The 16,401-nt window shown below is 40.5% G+C and overlaps 1 protein-coding gene across 3 annotated transcripts in view; it reads left to right on the top strand.

The window, feature by feature from the left end:
- LOC109908548 (neural cell adhesion molecule L1-like protein) overlaps positions 1-16,401 on the top strand; it is a 123,158-nt gene that overhangs the window by 91,758 nt on the left and 14,999 nt on the right. For all 3 annotated transcript variants that reach the window (XM_031794205.1, XM_020507204.2, XM_031794206.1), the window contains exons 20-23: positions 3,075-3,279; positions 3,648-3,770; positions 5,353-5,532; positions 13,934-14,065. In XM_031794205.1, the coding sequence (XP_031650065.1) occupies positions 3,075-3,279; positions 3,648-3,770; positions 5,353-5,532; positions 13,934-14,065 (640 nt within the window). The remainder of the gene's footprint in view (positions 1-3,074; positions 3,280-3,647; positions 3,771-5,352; positions 5,533-13,933; positions 14,066-16,401) is intronic.

The raw sequence follows: 16,401 nt of genomic DNA, 5'->3' as shown, positions 1-16,401 counted from the left end.
AAGTCAGAGTTATCATAAAGTCCATCTTTAATTATATGAGCTTCACCATATCCCTGTGACTCTCAGATCAATTCAGTGTCTATAAATGAATTCTCTGAGAGTGCCAACATAATGGCAACTGAGATCCTTTATAGCAAAGACACCCACCTAAACTCACATGACAAATAACAGATCTTAGGAACATTACACAAATAACCTTTTACTTGAAATAAGGAGTATCCTATAGCCAGACAGCATTAGCTATAAATTATCGTTTAGTTTGCTCTCCTAAAACGAAGTTCTTACCTCGTTCTTGGTACCACTTAGGACCAAAACATTACCTCATCCAAGGGCATATATCAATTGTCAATCCTAGATACTCCCATAAAAAATACAACCCCTCCTGGACAAACTTACGGAGAGGAGTGACTGTCACACAGACATTGTGGAGCCAAGAGATAATTGGTTCCCCCTCAGTCATCCCTTCATAAGGTTTAAAAGATACGTTTACATATGAAGACAAGCCTGACCTCTCCCCTCTCTGGGCCCCAAGTAACTTTTTCCACATAGGCATACTTATGAAAATTGATAAAACATCTTATTTATCAATGTTACCTAAAGAATTCTGATTCTGCTACCACAACATTCACCCCAGTCTAAGGTTCTGAGTGCTCTGGAGAAAGGTTTTCATCAAGAATCTCTCTGTACTTTTCTCCGTTCATATTTTCCTTGATCCTGACTATTTACACAGTCCCTGCCACTGAAAAACATCCCCACAGCATGATGCTGCCACCACCATACTTCCCCGTAGGGATGGTGCCAGGTTTCCTAAAGATTTGGCACTTGGCATTCAGGCCGGCCAAAGAGTTCAATCTTGGTTTCATCAGACCAGAGAGTCTTGATCCTCATGTTCTGAGAGTCTTTAGGTGCCTTTTGGCAAACTCCAAGCGGGCTGTCGTGCCTTTTACTGAAGAGTGGCTTCCGTCTGCCCACTCTACCATAAAGGCCTGATTAGTGGAGTCCTGTAGAGATGGTTGTCCTTCTGGAAGGTTCTTCCATCTCCACAGATGAACTCTAAAGCTCCCTGACCAAGGCCTTTTTGCTCAGTTTGTTTGGCCGGCCAGCTCTAGGAAGAGTCTTGGTGGTTCCAAACTTCTTCCATAAGAGTGATGGAGGCCACTGTGTTCTTGGGGACCTTCAATGCTGCAGAAATTTTTTGGTACCCTTCCCCAGATCTGTGCCTTGACACAATCCTGTCTCTGAGCCCCCAGGACAATTCCTTCGACCTCATGGCTTGGTTTTTGCTCTGACATGCACTGTCAACTGTGGGACCTTATATAGACAGGTGTGTGCCTTTCCAAATCATATCCAATCAATTGAATTTACCTAAGGTGGACTCCAATCAAGTTGTTGAATCATCTCAAGGATGATCAATGGAAACAGGACGCACCTGAGCTCAATTTAAAGTCTCATAGGAAAGGGTATGAATACTTATGTATTTAAAGTTTTTTATTTTTAATACTTTTGCAAACATTTCTAAAAGCCTGTTTGCTTTGTCATTATGGGGTATTGTGTGTAGATTGCTGAGGATTTTTGTTTAATTTAATCAATTTTAGAATAAGGCTTTAATGTAACAAAATGTGAAAAAAGTCAAGTGGTCTGAATACTTTCCGAAGGCACTGTATTTGGACAGTGAAGCAACATTTTTTAATTTGTCTCTATATTCCAGATTTTGGGAGTTGAGATCAAAGGTTTCATATAAGGTGACAGTACAGAATGTCACCTTTTATTTGAGGGTATTTTCATAAGTATATGTTTTACTGTTTAGAAATGAAATCACTATGTATCTAGTCCTCCCATTTGAATAATTAATTTGAACATATTCACTTATAACGTATTAAGGAAGTCAAAAGTTTAGTGTTTCATGCATTGACTACTGTCACGGATGTCTTAAGAACAGGACCAAGGAGCAGCAGATGTTGTTCCACATATTTATTTCAAAGTGAAACTTTAAGCAAAACATAATAAACGGACATTGAACCGTGACTACGTGGTGCACAAACACAAAACAATATCCCACAAAGCAGGTGGGAACAGGGAACCCTTAAGTATGATCCCCAATTAGAGACAATGAACATCAGCTGCCTCTAATTGGGATGCATACCAAGAGCACCAACATAGAAATATATAACCTAGAACGCCCCCTAGTCACGCCCTGACCTACTACACCATAGAGAACCAAGGGCTCTCTATGGTCAGGGCGTGACAACTACATCAAGCTTGCGACTCTACAAACTAATTTGCTGTTTGTTTTGATTGTGTTTTGGGTTATGTTTTGTCCAATAGTAACTGAATGATGACTAGAGTTGTTTTCTTTAACTGAGTAGGTGAGATGTTTCTGATCCCATGATTAAGAAAAATCATGAATAAATCATAAATAATGATGAGTGAGATGCCGTTCAGAGGCGGCAACAAAAAATGGGGGTTATGATTTTTGTGCCTCTGTAAGCTTCTCTCTCATCCTTATTCACAATTCATGATTATTCATATTCATGGAAGCATCCACATGGATGTAAAAGTGTTCAGAAATATCTTCTATTCTTACTTGCAATAAAAGTGACTCCGAAATTTCGCAAGACATGCTGACATTCTGTACTGTCGCATAATATGAAACATTCCATCTCAAATGCTGGAGTATAGAGACAAATTAAAATGGTTAGCTTCACTGTCCAAATACATATGGAGGGGAGTGTATATGTCCAATAAAAATATATAATAAATTAATAAATAAAGGTCCTGTGAAACCATATCCATCACAAACAAAACTTTTCTCATTTGAATATCATCTTGGGGCGGCAGGGTAGCCTAGTGGTTAGAGCGTTGGTCTTGTAACCGGAAGGTTGCAAGTTCAAACCCCCGAGCTAACAAGGTACAAATCTGTCGTTCTGCCCCTGAACAGGCAGTTAACCCACTGTTCCTAGGCCATTATTGAAAATAAGAATTTGTTCTTAACTGACTTGCCTAGTAAAATAAAAAAATAAAAATCTTCAAAATGGCTGCCATATAAGTCTCTTCATTTTCTATCCCTCTCTCAGGTGCACTGGCTGAGGAAACGGAGTCTCCTACATTCCAACAGAATTCCCGAGGAGAGACATTTCCTGACGTTCCCAGGGAACAGGAGCCATGCCATGGTACCTGGCCTCAGACCCTTCTCGGAGTACAGACTTACCGTCAACGTCTTTAACAAAAGGGGCAACGGCCCCAATAGTGACCCCGTCACATTCCAGACTCCAGAAGGAGGTAAATATTTGGCAGAGGAATGTGTGCACTCACAGGTTTACTTCTAGGCATAACAGTACAACAATGCAAACTTTGTGTAGCAGATGTGAGACAGTTAGCTGTGTCCTGTAGTAATAGCCATTGTGCAGTGACATCACCCGCCCTGAGAACTGTGGTGTTGTCACAGAACACAACATGTTACTGTAAATGTGAGTGTGTGTCTTATACTGTATATTAATACACCATTTGTGTGCCTTGCTGAAAAATGAAGCTCAAAATATGTGAACGCTAAAGCCTATAGATTTCACAGCAAGGAGAATGTTCAATATGATTATGACGGATTGTAGGCTGAATGTGTAATGTTTGTTTGTTTTTCTATGTTTTGACAGTTCCCGAACAAGTGCCCATTCTGACAGTGTCAAACGCCCAGAGAGACTCTATCACCCTGGTGTGGGCACCCCCCTTTGAGGCAAACGGCATCCTTACGGGATATCTCCTGCAGTACCAACTCAGTATGTGCACACATGACCACCCTAGTATTACTTGATGAGTATGTACTCATATGACCCCTCTAGTATTACTACAGTAGATGAGTATGTACACACAAGTTCACCACAATATTACCAGCTGAATATTACTCTTGACCTACTATTACCTAGCGGTCAGTTTAGACTGGTCATTTACTGTAGTACAGTTTGCTGTTGTTCCAATAGCTGCACTATCAAAACCTGCACTAGATGGTGCTGTTTAAATACTCAATGGTCAATTGGGTTCTCTCTAAAGCTCAATTATTGGTATTGCCCACTGGCAGAGGGTTACCTCTATAGGCATAGCAAATGTAGTTGCTGTTTTTCCCCTAATAGAATGGAAACGTTTACTAAATCAAAAGAAGACATGGCTAGTGTTCATATGTCATTAAATGCTTTCTATCACATGGAATTGAAATGAAATCATTCACATCTTATATGAAGAGAACACTTATCTTATGGAGAAAACACTGAGGTAAGAGGCTTTCATCACATTCATTACATTTTCCTTTTACCCGCATTTTTTTTTTGCCTGACATTTCTGGAGGCATTGTGTGAAATGTTATGGGAGACCCTTCCCTGCAGTTGTTTTAGCACCCACTGAGCCAGTCAGGCCTCTGAATGCAGCCAGCATGCCCTTTTCAGTGCTTGTCATCAGATATCAGCATTTCACTGATATTAAAGTACAAGGAGCCAGTGGGAATATAAACATTACAATAGAACTGGTTCAGAGAGCCTAACAGGCTGGCAAATATACAGTATTACAACAAAAAATAAACAAGGAAATCATATTAAACCTTATCATTGTATAGAGGTATCTCTTTATGTACATGCTGTTTCAGAGCAACGTCTTTAGGAATAACATGGAAAGGCACTAATACAGAAAAAAGGGAGGCAGTGAATTGTAAGTGCAGTAAAATACGATAACACTAACATCTCCATTTATTTACCACGAGACCTGACAATGAAAACCTCTGGAGCCTAATTACAGCATATGAGTAGGCCCCAGACTCTTAGTCAAGTCTTGTAACTAGAGTCTTGTTTTCCTCGTCAGCTCACAAAAGTCATGACCCGTGTCATGTGAATGTTTGACTGTGAGCTCTGCTCCAGCCTCTCCAAACAAATTTGTATTTTTGTGTATGTGTGTGTGTTTATCTTCTTCTTGGGTTGTCCTCTGTACCTCAGTTGGTACATGTTGGAACATGTCGATTGCAACGCCAGTATAGTGGGTTTGATTCCTGGGACCACCCATACGTAAAACTCGGGCTCCCGAGTGGCGCAGCGGTCTAAGGCACTGCATCTCAGTGCTAGAGGTGTCACTACAGACCCAGGCTGTATCGCAACCGGCCGTGATTGGGGAGTCTACAGGTGCGGCGCATAATTGGCCCAGGGTCATTAGGGTTTGGCCGGGGTGGACCGTCATTGTAAATAAGAATTTGTTCTTCACTGACTTGCCTAGTTAAATAAAGGTTAAATAAAAAATGGAAACAATTATGCACGCATGACTGTAAGTCGCTTTGCATAAAAGCGTCTGCTAAATGGCTTCCATTATTTTCTTCTTCTATAGTAAATGAGACGTTGGCGATGGGGGACATGCAGGAGGTGAACGTCAGCAGTGCCGACACCACCCATTGGCTCCTGCAGGGCCTGGGGGAGATGAGCAAGTACATGTTTTACTTGAGCGCCTGCACCAGGGTGGGTTGCGGACCCCAGCGCATGGAGGAGGGTAGCACGGTCACAGAAGCAAGTGAGTAGCCAATCCACAGGGGGATGGATCATGGTTGAGGGAGTTGATGGCTGTGTTAAACTCAATGATTACTGTACGCTACGGAACAAAACACTACGCAACGCAGCTACGGTTGCTTGTAGTAGGTGTCGGTACGCTTGTAGCTCATAACCAAATATAATCTCAGCGATTCTTCAAACAATAATCCAAACAACATTGTTGATTTATTAGAGTCCACAAAATGCTTTTTGTTTGGAAGTAATAATAACTGTGTGATTCTAGGCTATTTTAAAATGGAAAAGTTTTTACAGCAGTTTTCTGCTATCTCACAGTGAGGAAGAATTCTGTTCTATTTTTTGCTGATATTGGCATGAACGTATTCAAGCAACATATCAAACTGGGATAATGTTGTAGGTTACACATTGTTATATCATATGGGGGAGGTGTTGGAAGTTAAAAGGCTAGCTTGTTTTTTTACAACAAACTGGTAGACAAAACAAGGTAATAGTAAATAACCCTAAACTTTCTCCTACAACTGCAGACATGGTTTTGAAATCCACATCCATTCGTGTCAAGCCAAATACTACTACACATGTATAGTGCAAACAAATATTCAACAACAGCTTCAAACCCTTTTGTTGTTTTGTGGTTGACGTCTAGATTATGAGACAAACTGTATATTCTGACAACTTTTAGCAAATATCAGGCAGCCACGTTGATGAAGCTGAATGAGAACTCATTGTTGAGACAACCAGTTTTTGAAGTGTTGAAGGGAGTTATAGTCCGTGCTTGGAGTCACTGCTCCTATTGGGACATTATAGTGTCTGTCATTACTGAACATGGTAAGAGTATATGGCTCTGAATGGAGATAAAAGGGCCTATTGGGCACATGTGCCTTCTGGCCAAGTCAGTCATTGTTATCTACAATAGGCAATAGGGGAGCTGGAACGCAATGAGTTTGGAGACATTGATGGGAGGTGATAGAGAATATGGAGTTGATACTACATACAATGGAACATTCATGGCACTGTGAGATGCATCCTGGGAATATGGGAAAGTGTGGGTTGTGTGTTTTTGTTTCTGTTTGTATTTGAGTGTGGGTGGGAGCCTGTGAGCGAGAGAGAGGATGAGAGAGACTGACATGCGTGAGAGAAAGAAATAAGTGTATGGTACAAAGGAAATAGAAAAAGAGAAACTACTGAGAAACTAAACAAGAACAACAGCTGTGATACAAGGACACAACAGCAGTGATATCAGAACAATGTGTTGGGACTCTTCAACTGGTCTAAAACCATCTATTTCTCCTCATGGTCTACTCATGGTGTAGCAAAAAAGTGAGAGAAAAAAATGTATAGCAAAACCTCCTACCACAAATCCCTTAGAAAAACAGTGTATCACCAGAGATTCAATTACACTGAGTGCACAAAACATTAGGAACACCTGCTCTTTCCATAACATTGACTGACCAGGTGAATCCAGGTTAAAGCTATGATCCCTTTTTCTTTTTTTAACGATTTCATTTGATATTTTATAAACAATACAAAACATACACATACTGTACAAATGACTACATTGTACAAACATCAACTACATCACACCTGCCGAGACCAACTTTCACACCCACCCTGATCTCCGGCGGCCGCATCACTTTCTGCCACATGGCCTGAAACTGCACCATTTTGTTTCTTTCCGTAGCCCACGCACTTTCAGTATTTAAATATTAAATAATTTGATTTTTCCATTGTGTTAATGATGGCGGGTTTCAAGATGAGTGATGAAGAAAATTGTCCAACCCATCGGGTATCTCACTACACCCCCACATGCCATGTCTTGAAATTTGAAGACAGACGGATTAAAAGCAAGTTTGCATAGTAATACTTCTGACAGCCAACTTTCTAGCTACGCCCACAATTTCCGGACTTTATATCATTCCCAGAAAGCATGGATTATTGAGTCATTATTCGTTTTACACTTAAGACCTGACTCTGGCCTTGTTCTGTAGAATTTGTGAATTTTGTCTTTTGTATAATAAATTCTATACACTAGTTTATACTGGATTAAGCTTTAAAATTATCGTTAACTGTAATTTCCTTAGTTATGCTCCAACTTTACCTCCATCTTGTGCCAGTTCTTCATCAGTTCTTTTTAAGTCTTGGTTCCAATAGTTATATGTTTTCCTAAGAGATTGTCAGTTGGACATGCTCTCTGCAAGGTTTTGTATATCTTCCCTATCATATGAAGATCTTTTCCTGACTCAAATTGTAACGATGTGAGCTGAGAGTCGCGAAGCAAATTCAGGGAGTGAATACATTTAATAAAGGAACGGAACTTTAAAACAAGAAACACGAGCAGCCTGGTGACCTAGAGGCCGGAGAAGGGAGCACACGTGACACAAATAAGATTCCCTCAAGGTTGCTCTGATGTCCAAAAGATTTCAAATTGAAATGTTGTGTTAAGTAACTTTTAAGTTGCATGTATTTGAAACTATCTACATTGTTCTGTCCAAAATTACTTTTTAATTCTGTCATGAAAACAAATGTATTTCCTGTTCCTGTTTTCCAATGTGGACAAATTTATCAGTGAATTCTGAAAAGCTATCCAAGTATTGTTCCAAAGATTGTGTTTTACGGAGTGATATTGATTCTTGTAGAATACTTCTTGCCATTGTTAAAGGCAGTGGTTCGTGCGTTCAGTTTTGAGCGAATGCTACCATCTGTCCACGGTTTCTGGTTAGGATAGGTTTTAAAAGTCATAGTGGGTACTCCTATACACTTCCTTCTCCTATACACTTCCTTATGAACTCAGTCACTGTATCCGTGTATGCGTCTAGATTATTTTTGCATGCTATCTGGAACATATCCCAGTCCATGTGATCAAAACAATCCTCAAATCAAATTTTATTTGTCACATACACATGGTTAGCAGATGTTAATGCAAAATGTTGTAAAAGCAAATTCATCCATGTCGCCGAGACCGACGTCTTGCTTCCGGACAGGCTAAACTATTCTACGGTATCACATTCACTTAAATAAACAAGGTTAAATAAAAAAATAAAAGTATGTGACCTATACAATTTGATTTGAATCACCTGGTCAGTCTATGCCATGTTGTAGCGAAATGCTTGTGCTTCTAGTTCCAACAGTGCAGTAATATCTAACAATTAATCTAACAATTCCTCAACAACTACCTAATACACACAAATCTAAAGGAGTGAATGAGAATATGTAAATGTAAGTATATGGATAAGCGATGGTCGAGCAGCATAGGCAAAGTGAAATAGATGGTATAAAATACAGTATATACTTGTGATATGAGTAGTGTAAGATATGTAAGCATTTTTAAAGTGGCATTATTTGGAGTGGCATTGTATAAAGTGACTAGTGATCAATTTATTAAAGTGGCCTGTGATTGGGTCTCAATGTAGTGATTAGTGATTAGTGATTGCTGTTTAGCAGTCTGGTGGCCTTGAGATAGAAGCAGCTTTTCAGTCTCTCGGTCCCAGCTTTGATGGGACTGAAAGCGTGGATTCCGATTGGTCAGACCAGCATTGAATAGTACAAAGCACGGGCACTTCCTGTTTGAGTTTCTGCCTATAAGACGGGAGGGGCAAGATGGATTTGTGGTCATATTTGCCAAAAGGAGGGCTGGGTGGTCCTTGTAAGCATCCGGAAGTTTGAATAGCAATGGTCGAGAGTCTTAGTAGTGCGAGTAGGACAGTGTTGGTAGAATTTCGGCAGGCTAGTCCTCAGATTTGCTTTGTTAAAATCCCCAGCTACAATAAATGCAGCCTCAGGATATGTTGTTTCCAGTTTGCATGAAGTTCAGTGAAGTTCTTTGAGGGCCCCGATGTCTCTCTGGAAAGAAATCCTTGCTCTAAGCTCATCAACATTATTATCCAAAGATTGAACGTTAGCGAGTAATACACTCGGAAGCGGTGGGTAGTGTGTGCGCCTCCTAAATCGAACTAGCATGCCGCCTCGAGTGCCTCTCCTCCGCCAGCGAAGTTTTGGGTTGGCCTCTGGAATAAGTTCAATTGCTCTGGGGAGAGTGAACAAAGGATCGGCTCCAGGGAAGTCGTATTCCTGGTCATAATGCTGGTAGTTCTGGTGAGTTACCACCGCTCTAATATCCAATAGTTCTTCCCGGCTGTATGTAATGACACAAAACATTTCCTGAGCTAATAAAAGTTATCTAAGAGCAAGTTGCAATGATGCCATCTCTGTCGGCACCATCTTAAACACATCTTAGTATGTGTACAGTGGGGCAAAAAAGTATGTTGTGGACAGGTATCTTTTATACTGATAACAAGTTCAAACAGGTGCCATTAATAAAGGTAACGAGTGGAGGACAGAGGAGCTTCTTAAAGAAGTTACAGGTCTGTGAGAGCCAGAAATCTTGCTTGTTTGTAGGTGACCAAATACTTATTTTCATCCATAATTTGCAAATAAATTCATTCAAAATCCTACAATGTGATTTCCTGGATTTTTTTCTCATTCTCGTGCATTCTCATTTCTCATTTTGTCTGTCGTAGTTGAAGTGTACCTATGATGAAAATTACAGGCCTCTCTCAACTTGTTAAGTGGGAGAACTTTGGTGGCTGACTAAACATTTTTTTGCCGCACTGTATGTGATATTTAGAATCCAGGTGAAAGCTACGATCCCTTATTAATGTCACTTGTTAAATACACTTCAATCATTGTAAATAAAAGGAAAGAAACAGGTTAAATAAGTATTTTTAAGGCTTGACACAATTGAGACATGGATTCTGTATGTGTGCAATTCAGTGTGAATTGGCAAGACAAAAAATGCAAGTGCCTTTGAACGGGGTATGATAGTGGAATGGGAAAAAATGTCAGTCTCTCGATGTGCAAAACTGATAGAGACATACCCCAAACGACTTACAGCTGTAATCGCAGCAAAAGGTGGCGCTACAAAGTATTAACTTAAGGGGGCTGAATAATTTTGCACGCCCAATTTTTCAGTTTTTGATTTGTAAAAAACGTTTGAAATATCCAATAAATGTCGTTCCACTTCATGATTGTGTCCCACTTGTTGTTGATTCTTCACCAAAAAAATACAGTTTTATATCTTTATGTTTGAAACCTGAAATGTGGCAATAGGTTGCAAAGTTCAAGGGGGCCGAATACCTTCGCAAGGCACTGTATAAGCTCTCCATAAAGCACATTTCACATTTTCAGTTGTTTTGAAAAGATCAATACCTGGCTTTATTGTTGTGCTTTGTGTATCCCTTGCATATGTCTGACTGATTAAAAATGTACCATTTGGCTGTCATCATCATTGACATATGATGGTTGTAGTTTTTTTGTGTTGTGCGTATTGATGGATTATGGCTGTGTGTGTATGTATGTGTGTGTGTACGTGCGTGCATGCATCGGTACTTACGTACACATGTATGGTATTTGGTGTTTGACTGTGCCTGGAGTCTAGCTTTCCTCATGTTTGTGATGTGGTGCCTTATTTGAACTCTTCTCCCTCTGAAGATTTCTCCTCCATTCCAGCTGTGGCACCCACTGAGAGGACTATGCATCCATAGGCTTCCTGGATAGAATTCCAAATACAGATAGTGGTAGTTGTGGTAGTAGTACCTTACCGGAAATCTACTTAAAAATGCGTTGGAAATACATGAATTACACAATAACACGTTTTATTGTAACACTTTGAATTATAACATGTTGAATGTAAAAGGCATTCTACCCTATCTTTGCTTCAACAATTACCTTAAAAGCTATAGTTTGGTGTGGAGTTTTAGATCCTTAATACATTTCAAATGTTTTGGAAATAGTTTATGAAGTCATTTCCCATGCCATTGGAACATGTTAGAATTGCAAACGGAATGTGTTAATTGTGTGGGATATTTTGATAGGTTAGTAGTGTGATCATTGCCCTAACATTAGTAACAGTATACCAGTGGTGTCATGCCCATCGAAACTAAAGAGGCACATGCCCCCTTCCCAGCGGGCAGAACGGGATGAAATTATGTCATTAGAATCTGTTTTACATTAATTTTGACATCATTTCAACCAGCTTTGCTCGCTAGGCTAATTCTGGGATTTAGGCTTGTGGAAATATGGAATTAATGCAAAAATGTAGTGGCCCTTCAAGAGAATGTGTTGAATGGTAGCAGCGTCATTTTGAACCATAAATAGGCATTTGTAATTGGTGGCGAGATGTCAATTTGTAGAGCCTGGGCACAATTGTTTCAGCATTCAATAACACTACATTGATACCTAGCACTGAGCCTACCATTAGTAGACCTCCGTTGTAAATGTTGACAAAGTACAATTTGAAATGGGTCATTATGTAAACAAGACCATTGTAGAAATGTAGAAACTGTTTCAATGGGTACACTGGAACTTGAGGTGCATCTTTCATTTCAGGGCATAACTGCTCTCTCATTCCTCCCGGCTCGATTCCTGTGAATGCAACTCCTTCCTCCTTAGGTATACTACCTACTCACACTTCTAATATGATGCTCCTTTGTTTTTTGCTATATTTCTATTATGATGAATTTTTCACTCTGTGTCTCTGACAACAATACAATTTCCAGACATTAAGTAGTCGGATCTATTTAGATATTATTGCATGTGGGATGTCATAAATGGCAGCTCAGAAGACTTGCCTAAGTTATATATCTCCCTGTACACCAAATCCAATTCCACACAATCAAGTAGAGGATGCCTGCCTTGCTTTCTAACAGTCTCCTTGAAGGGTGCCTAGTGGCTGCAGTGTTCTTTACTTGGGGGATCCGATTTGGCTTCACTAATCCTCTCTTCCCTGCCTCTCTTTTCTTTCCCCTTCCTTTCTTCTCTCTTTATCAGTCCCAGCCCTGTTTAACATAAGCTCCTATGTGAGTGACACCTTTGTAAAAATCAGCTGGACTGCCGGGGACGAGCAACAGGACTCTCAGCTTTATGTCGCTTATATGAATAACCGTAAGCTACTCTCTAACCCCCACAGCTTTTTAAAAAAGTAGCACATTGCTAGTGTATTACTCTTTTTTTTTAATGGACGCATGTAGTTATATGTCAGAAGTAGAGCTGTTACGGTGACCATATTACCGCTACACCGGCGGTCACGAGTCATGATGGTAGTCAAATTCCATGTGACCGTTTAGTAACGGTAATTAGGCTTCTCCAAGCTTTGATGCTGCTGATGGTCATTAGTAGCTTACTGAACTGGCGAACTACTCTATTGTCCCTCTAATCACTGCAAATGTAATCAAAAATCGAATCAAACACTTCATGAGAGCCTATGAGCTAATGTTGCTCAACATTTTCTGTTAAATGAACTAGTGTAGCTCAAAGCTATATGGCATAGCCAGATCAGGACCTAACATAAGGACCATGCAGAGTATGCTATTCTGTTCTTCTGAAATAGACTACATTTTCTTCATATCTTTAGACCTGTCTAAAATAAATACTGGATTTATTGTGATGGTGTAGGCTATATTGCATGGATTTATTTGACTTTTTAAAATGTAGATGTTCCAAAGGTCTGCATCAGTAACTTGTAGGCTATGTGTGGAAGACAGGAGATGCTAAATGTGTTTATGTTAATTAACGGTCAATTACAGTGAGACCGGTAGTTTTTTGCTTGACAATCAGCAGCTGACAAGATTTCATGACCGCCACAGCCCTAGTTATAAGGATATATAAGGCTTGACTGTACTGTATGCACAAACTGACTGCTATTGCATTTCAGTAACTTACAATTATTTATACTTTGTTTCCATTATCTGAAATGTAAACAATGTATTTTTCAGTGTTCTTGTCGTAGAAGTAGCGTTTAGCATGGCGATAGTCCTTACCATGTGCTGCTAGCCTGACTAATAACACCTGATGGTTGTGCGAATCCTGTAGGTGAAGGTAACTGGAGGATTTCAGAAGCAGTAAACACTTCTAAGAATTTCCACTTGATTGACGGGCTGGAGCCTGGGACGGTGTACACTGTGTGTCTCTTGGCTAAGTCACGGCTCGATAATGCTAGTATTTTCGAAGACGTTATACAGACCAGGGTTAAAGGTAAGAGAGAATAGTCCCAAGTTGTGCAATTGGTAGCCATCAACTGTCCATTCCACTCACAACAGAATACCAGATTGACAAGCATTTATCGACAATTATCGACAGCGTCTGTGGTGAGATGTGTTTTTATTTCCTGTGTCCTTCATTTTATATTATTTTATAAGTGATTGACAAATGTTACCAGGGGAAAGTGAAATAATCAAACAATAGGGGATATCATTGTACTATGGAGGTCTATTGAGAAAAAAAGTTATTTTCATGACCTCAACGGACTTCCATGTGGTTCACATGCCAATCTGTTTTCTAATGTACTCGTTGTTATATGAGTTGTTTAGGGCATGGGGCAAACTAACCTCATTTGTCTGTTTGGGGTGGGTTAGGTTTGGCCAGTCTTCACTTGGGAGTTTCCACCCAGGGCTGGTTCATCGGGATGATGTGCGCTGTGGCTCTCCTCACCCTCACCGTGCTCATCGCATGCTTCGTGACCCGCAACAAGGGTGGCAAATACGCAGGTACGCCACCTCACCCAAACATGTCTTCCAGTGTCCAAGGTCAGTTTTGTCTTTGAACTTCACTGGTTTTGGCATCTATTTAATTCGATAGAGGAAATCAATTGCTTTTCAACTCGTCAACTGAACATTAACCTATTGTTTTCAATGGTGATTTTTGTATTTATTAACAAATTGAATGCCTGTTTATTTCCTGATTTGAGTGAAATAAAATGGACCCCGAACCTGGCCAACAGCTTCAGCTTTGTTGTAGTGAGGTGCGTACTGGCGGCAGAGAAGTCAGGCGCAGGAGAGCGAAAACTGATTTACAACAGTAAATCAGTTTTCAACAGAACAATACAAATAAATGGGTCAAACAAAATTTGGTAATACCAGCATACCGTGCACAAGCACTACAAGAAAACAATTATGGACAAGGACATGGGGGGAGAACAGAGGGTTAAATACACAACATGTAATTGATGGAATTGGAACCAGGTGTGATGGAAGACAAGACAAAACCAATGGAAAATGAAAAGTGGATCAGCGATGGCTAGAAGGTCGGCGACTTCAACTGCCGAACACCGCCCGAACTAGGAGAGGGACCAACTTCGGCGGAAGTTGTGACGTGTGGGAATGCTCTTTGCATAACGTGCATGCCAATCAGTCCATGCATGTGGGAAATCAGACAAAGCCCATTCAACCCTGTGTGTGAAACATCGGCAAGGTGCTAGAGGCCTTCTTTCCTTCCCAATTGTCCCTCCTCTCTGTGCTGTGGCCCTTGTGTCCCAGCCCGGCACTGCTGATTACTGGGGTTGTCAAAAAGACAGGTTGGAATCAGCCAGCTTTGTTCCCCTTCTCCGCCTTCACCTGGACCCGGCCCCGGCTCTTCTCGAGCCTTTGTGCACCCGTCTCGGCCTCACAAAGGTGTTGCTGTCTCACCCGCTCTCTTTCGCTCTCACCATTTCCACCATTTCCGCCTGTGGGAGCTGTTAACATGAACACTGAATATTTCATCACCCCTGTATTCCCTCCTTTACTTGTCCTGATGCTTTTCATGAAACCCCTCTCCTTTGTATCTATCAAAAGCCCCTTTATTTTTTAATCATATTTACACATAGAGCTGTTGGAAATCGCTTTGAACAGACGCACAAAAGAGCACTCAGGATGGTTGAGGAGATATTTTTGGTCATTTGAGATGTTTGTTGTTCATATCCTTCTGTGGTTTCAACTGAGAAAATTACACATTTGTGAAACACATACGTGTTGTGAAATAAAGGACACACTAACATAAAGTGCCGTAATAGGGTGTCGGGCCACCACGAGCTGCCAGAACAACGTCAATGCGCCTTGGAATAGATTCTACAAGTGTCTGGATCTCTATTGGAGGGATGCGACACCATTCTTCCACAAGAAAATCCCATAATAATTGTTTGTTTGATTGTGGTGGAAAACGCTGTCTCAGGCACCGCTCCAGAATCTCCCATAACTTTCAATTGGGTTGAGATCTGGTGACTGAGACGGCCATGGCATATGGTTTACGTTGGGTTTCATGCTCATCTAACCATTCAATGACCACTTGTGGACTGGGGCATTGTCATCCTGAAGGAGTATAGAAATTCTTCATCATAGGTTGAAGGTGATCACTCAGAATGGCTATTTATTTGTATTTTTGTTTACTTTTTGTTTGCCCTCTTGAGTGGACCTGCGACCCACACTATACCAGCTCAAACAACTGAAGTGTTTCCTTTATCTTGGCCTACAGTAGAACCCTTATTGAATGGTCCTTCATATAACCGTCTATGAAGGGTTCTACCAAAAACCTTTTCATCTCTAACATACAGTATATTTTTCTAAAGGAATCCAATCTGTTAGTAGTTAGACTTATTTCACCTTTTACTGAGATGTCTTTTCAAGTTTAGATGATTTAGGTAGTCTCACTAATTAATCTTCCCTACCCTGTCAGTCATTCTGAATGTGGGTTGCAGGACTTGAATGCCTGATGTGGCTTGTAAACCAGGAGATTCAGACTACTGCGATAGAGTATAGCTAGGCCCTCAAAGGAAGGCCTTTAAAATTAAACTTTTCATGACAATACATTACATATATCAAAGGCTAATAAGGCTGGTTGAACTGTTCATACAGGGTTCTAAGAAGAACCCTTCAAAGATAAAACGGTTCTCATAGAGAACTCTTCATAGAGAGTTCTAGGAAGAACCTTTAGATGATAAAAGGGTGATTAGTAGAACCATTTTATAGAATATTCTAGGAAGAACCCTTCATACAGTAGAGGGTTCTAGGTTGAACCCTCTGAAAAGGGTTTACCTAGCACCAAAAAGGGTTCTCCTATCGAGACAAGC

The sequence above is a fragment of the Oncorhynchus kisutch genome, linkage group LG17 (assembly GCF_002021735.2).
Source record: "Oncorhynchus kisutch isolate 150728-3 linkage group LG17, Okis_V2, whole genome shotgun sequence".
Classification (NCBI taxonomy): Eukaryota; Metazoa; Chordata; class Actinopteri; order Salmoniformes; family Salmonidae; genus Oncorhynchus; species Oncorhynchus kisutch.
This window is presented reverse-complemented; position numbering and strand designations above follow the sequence as displayed.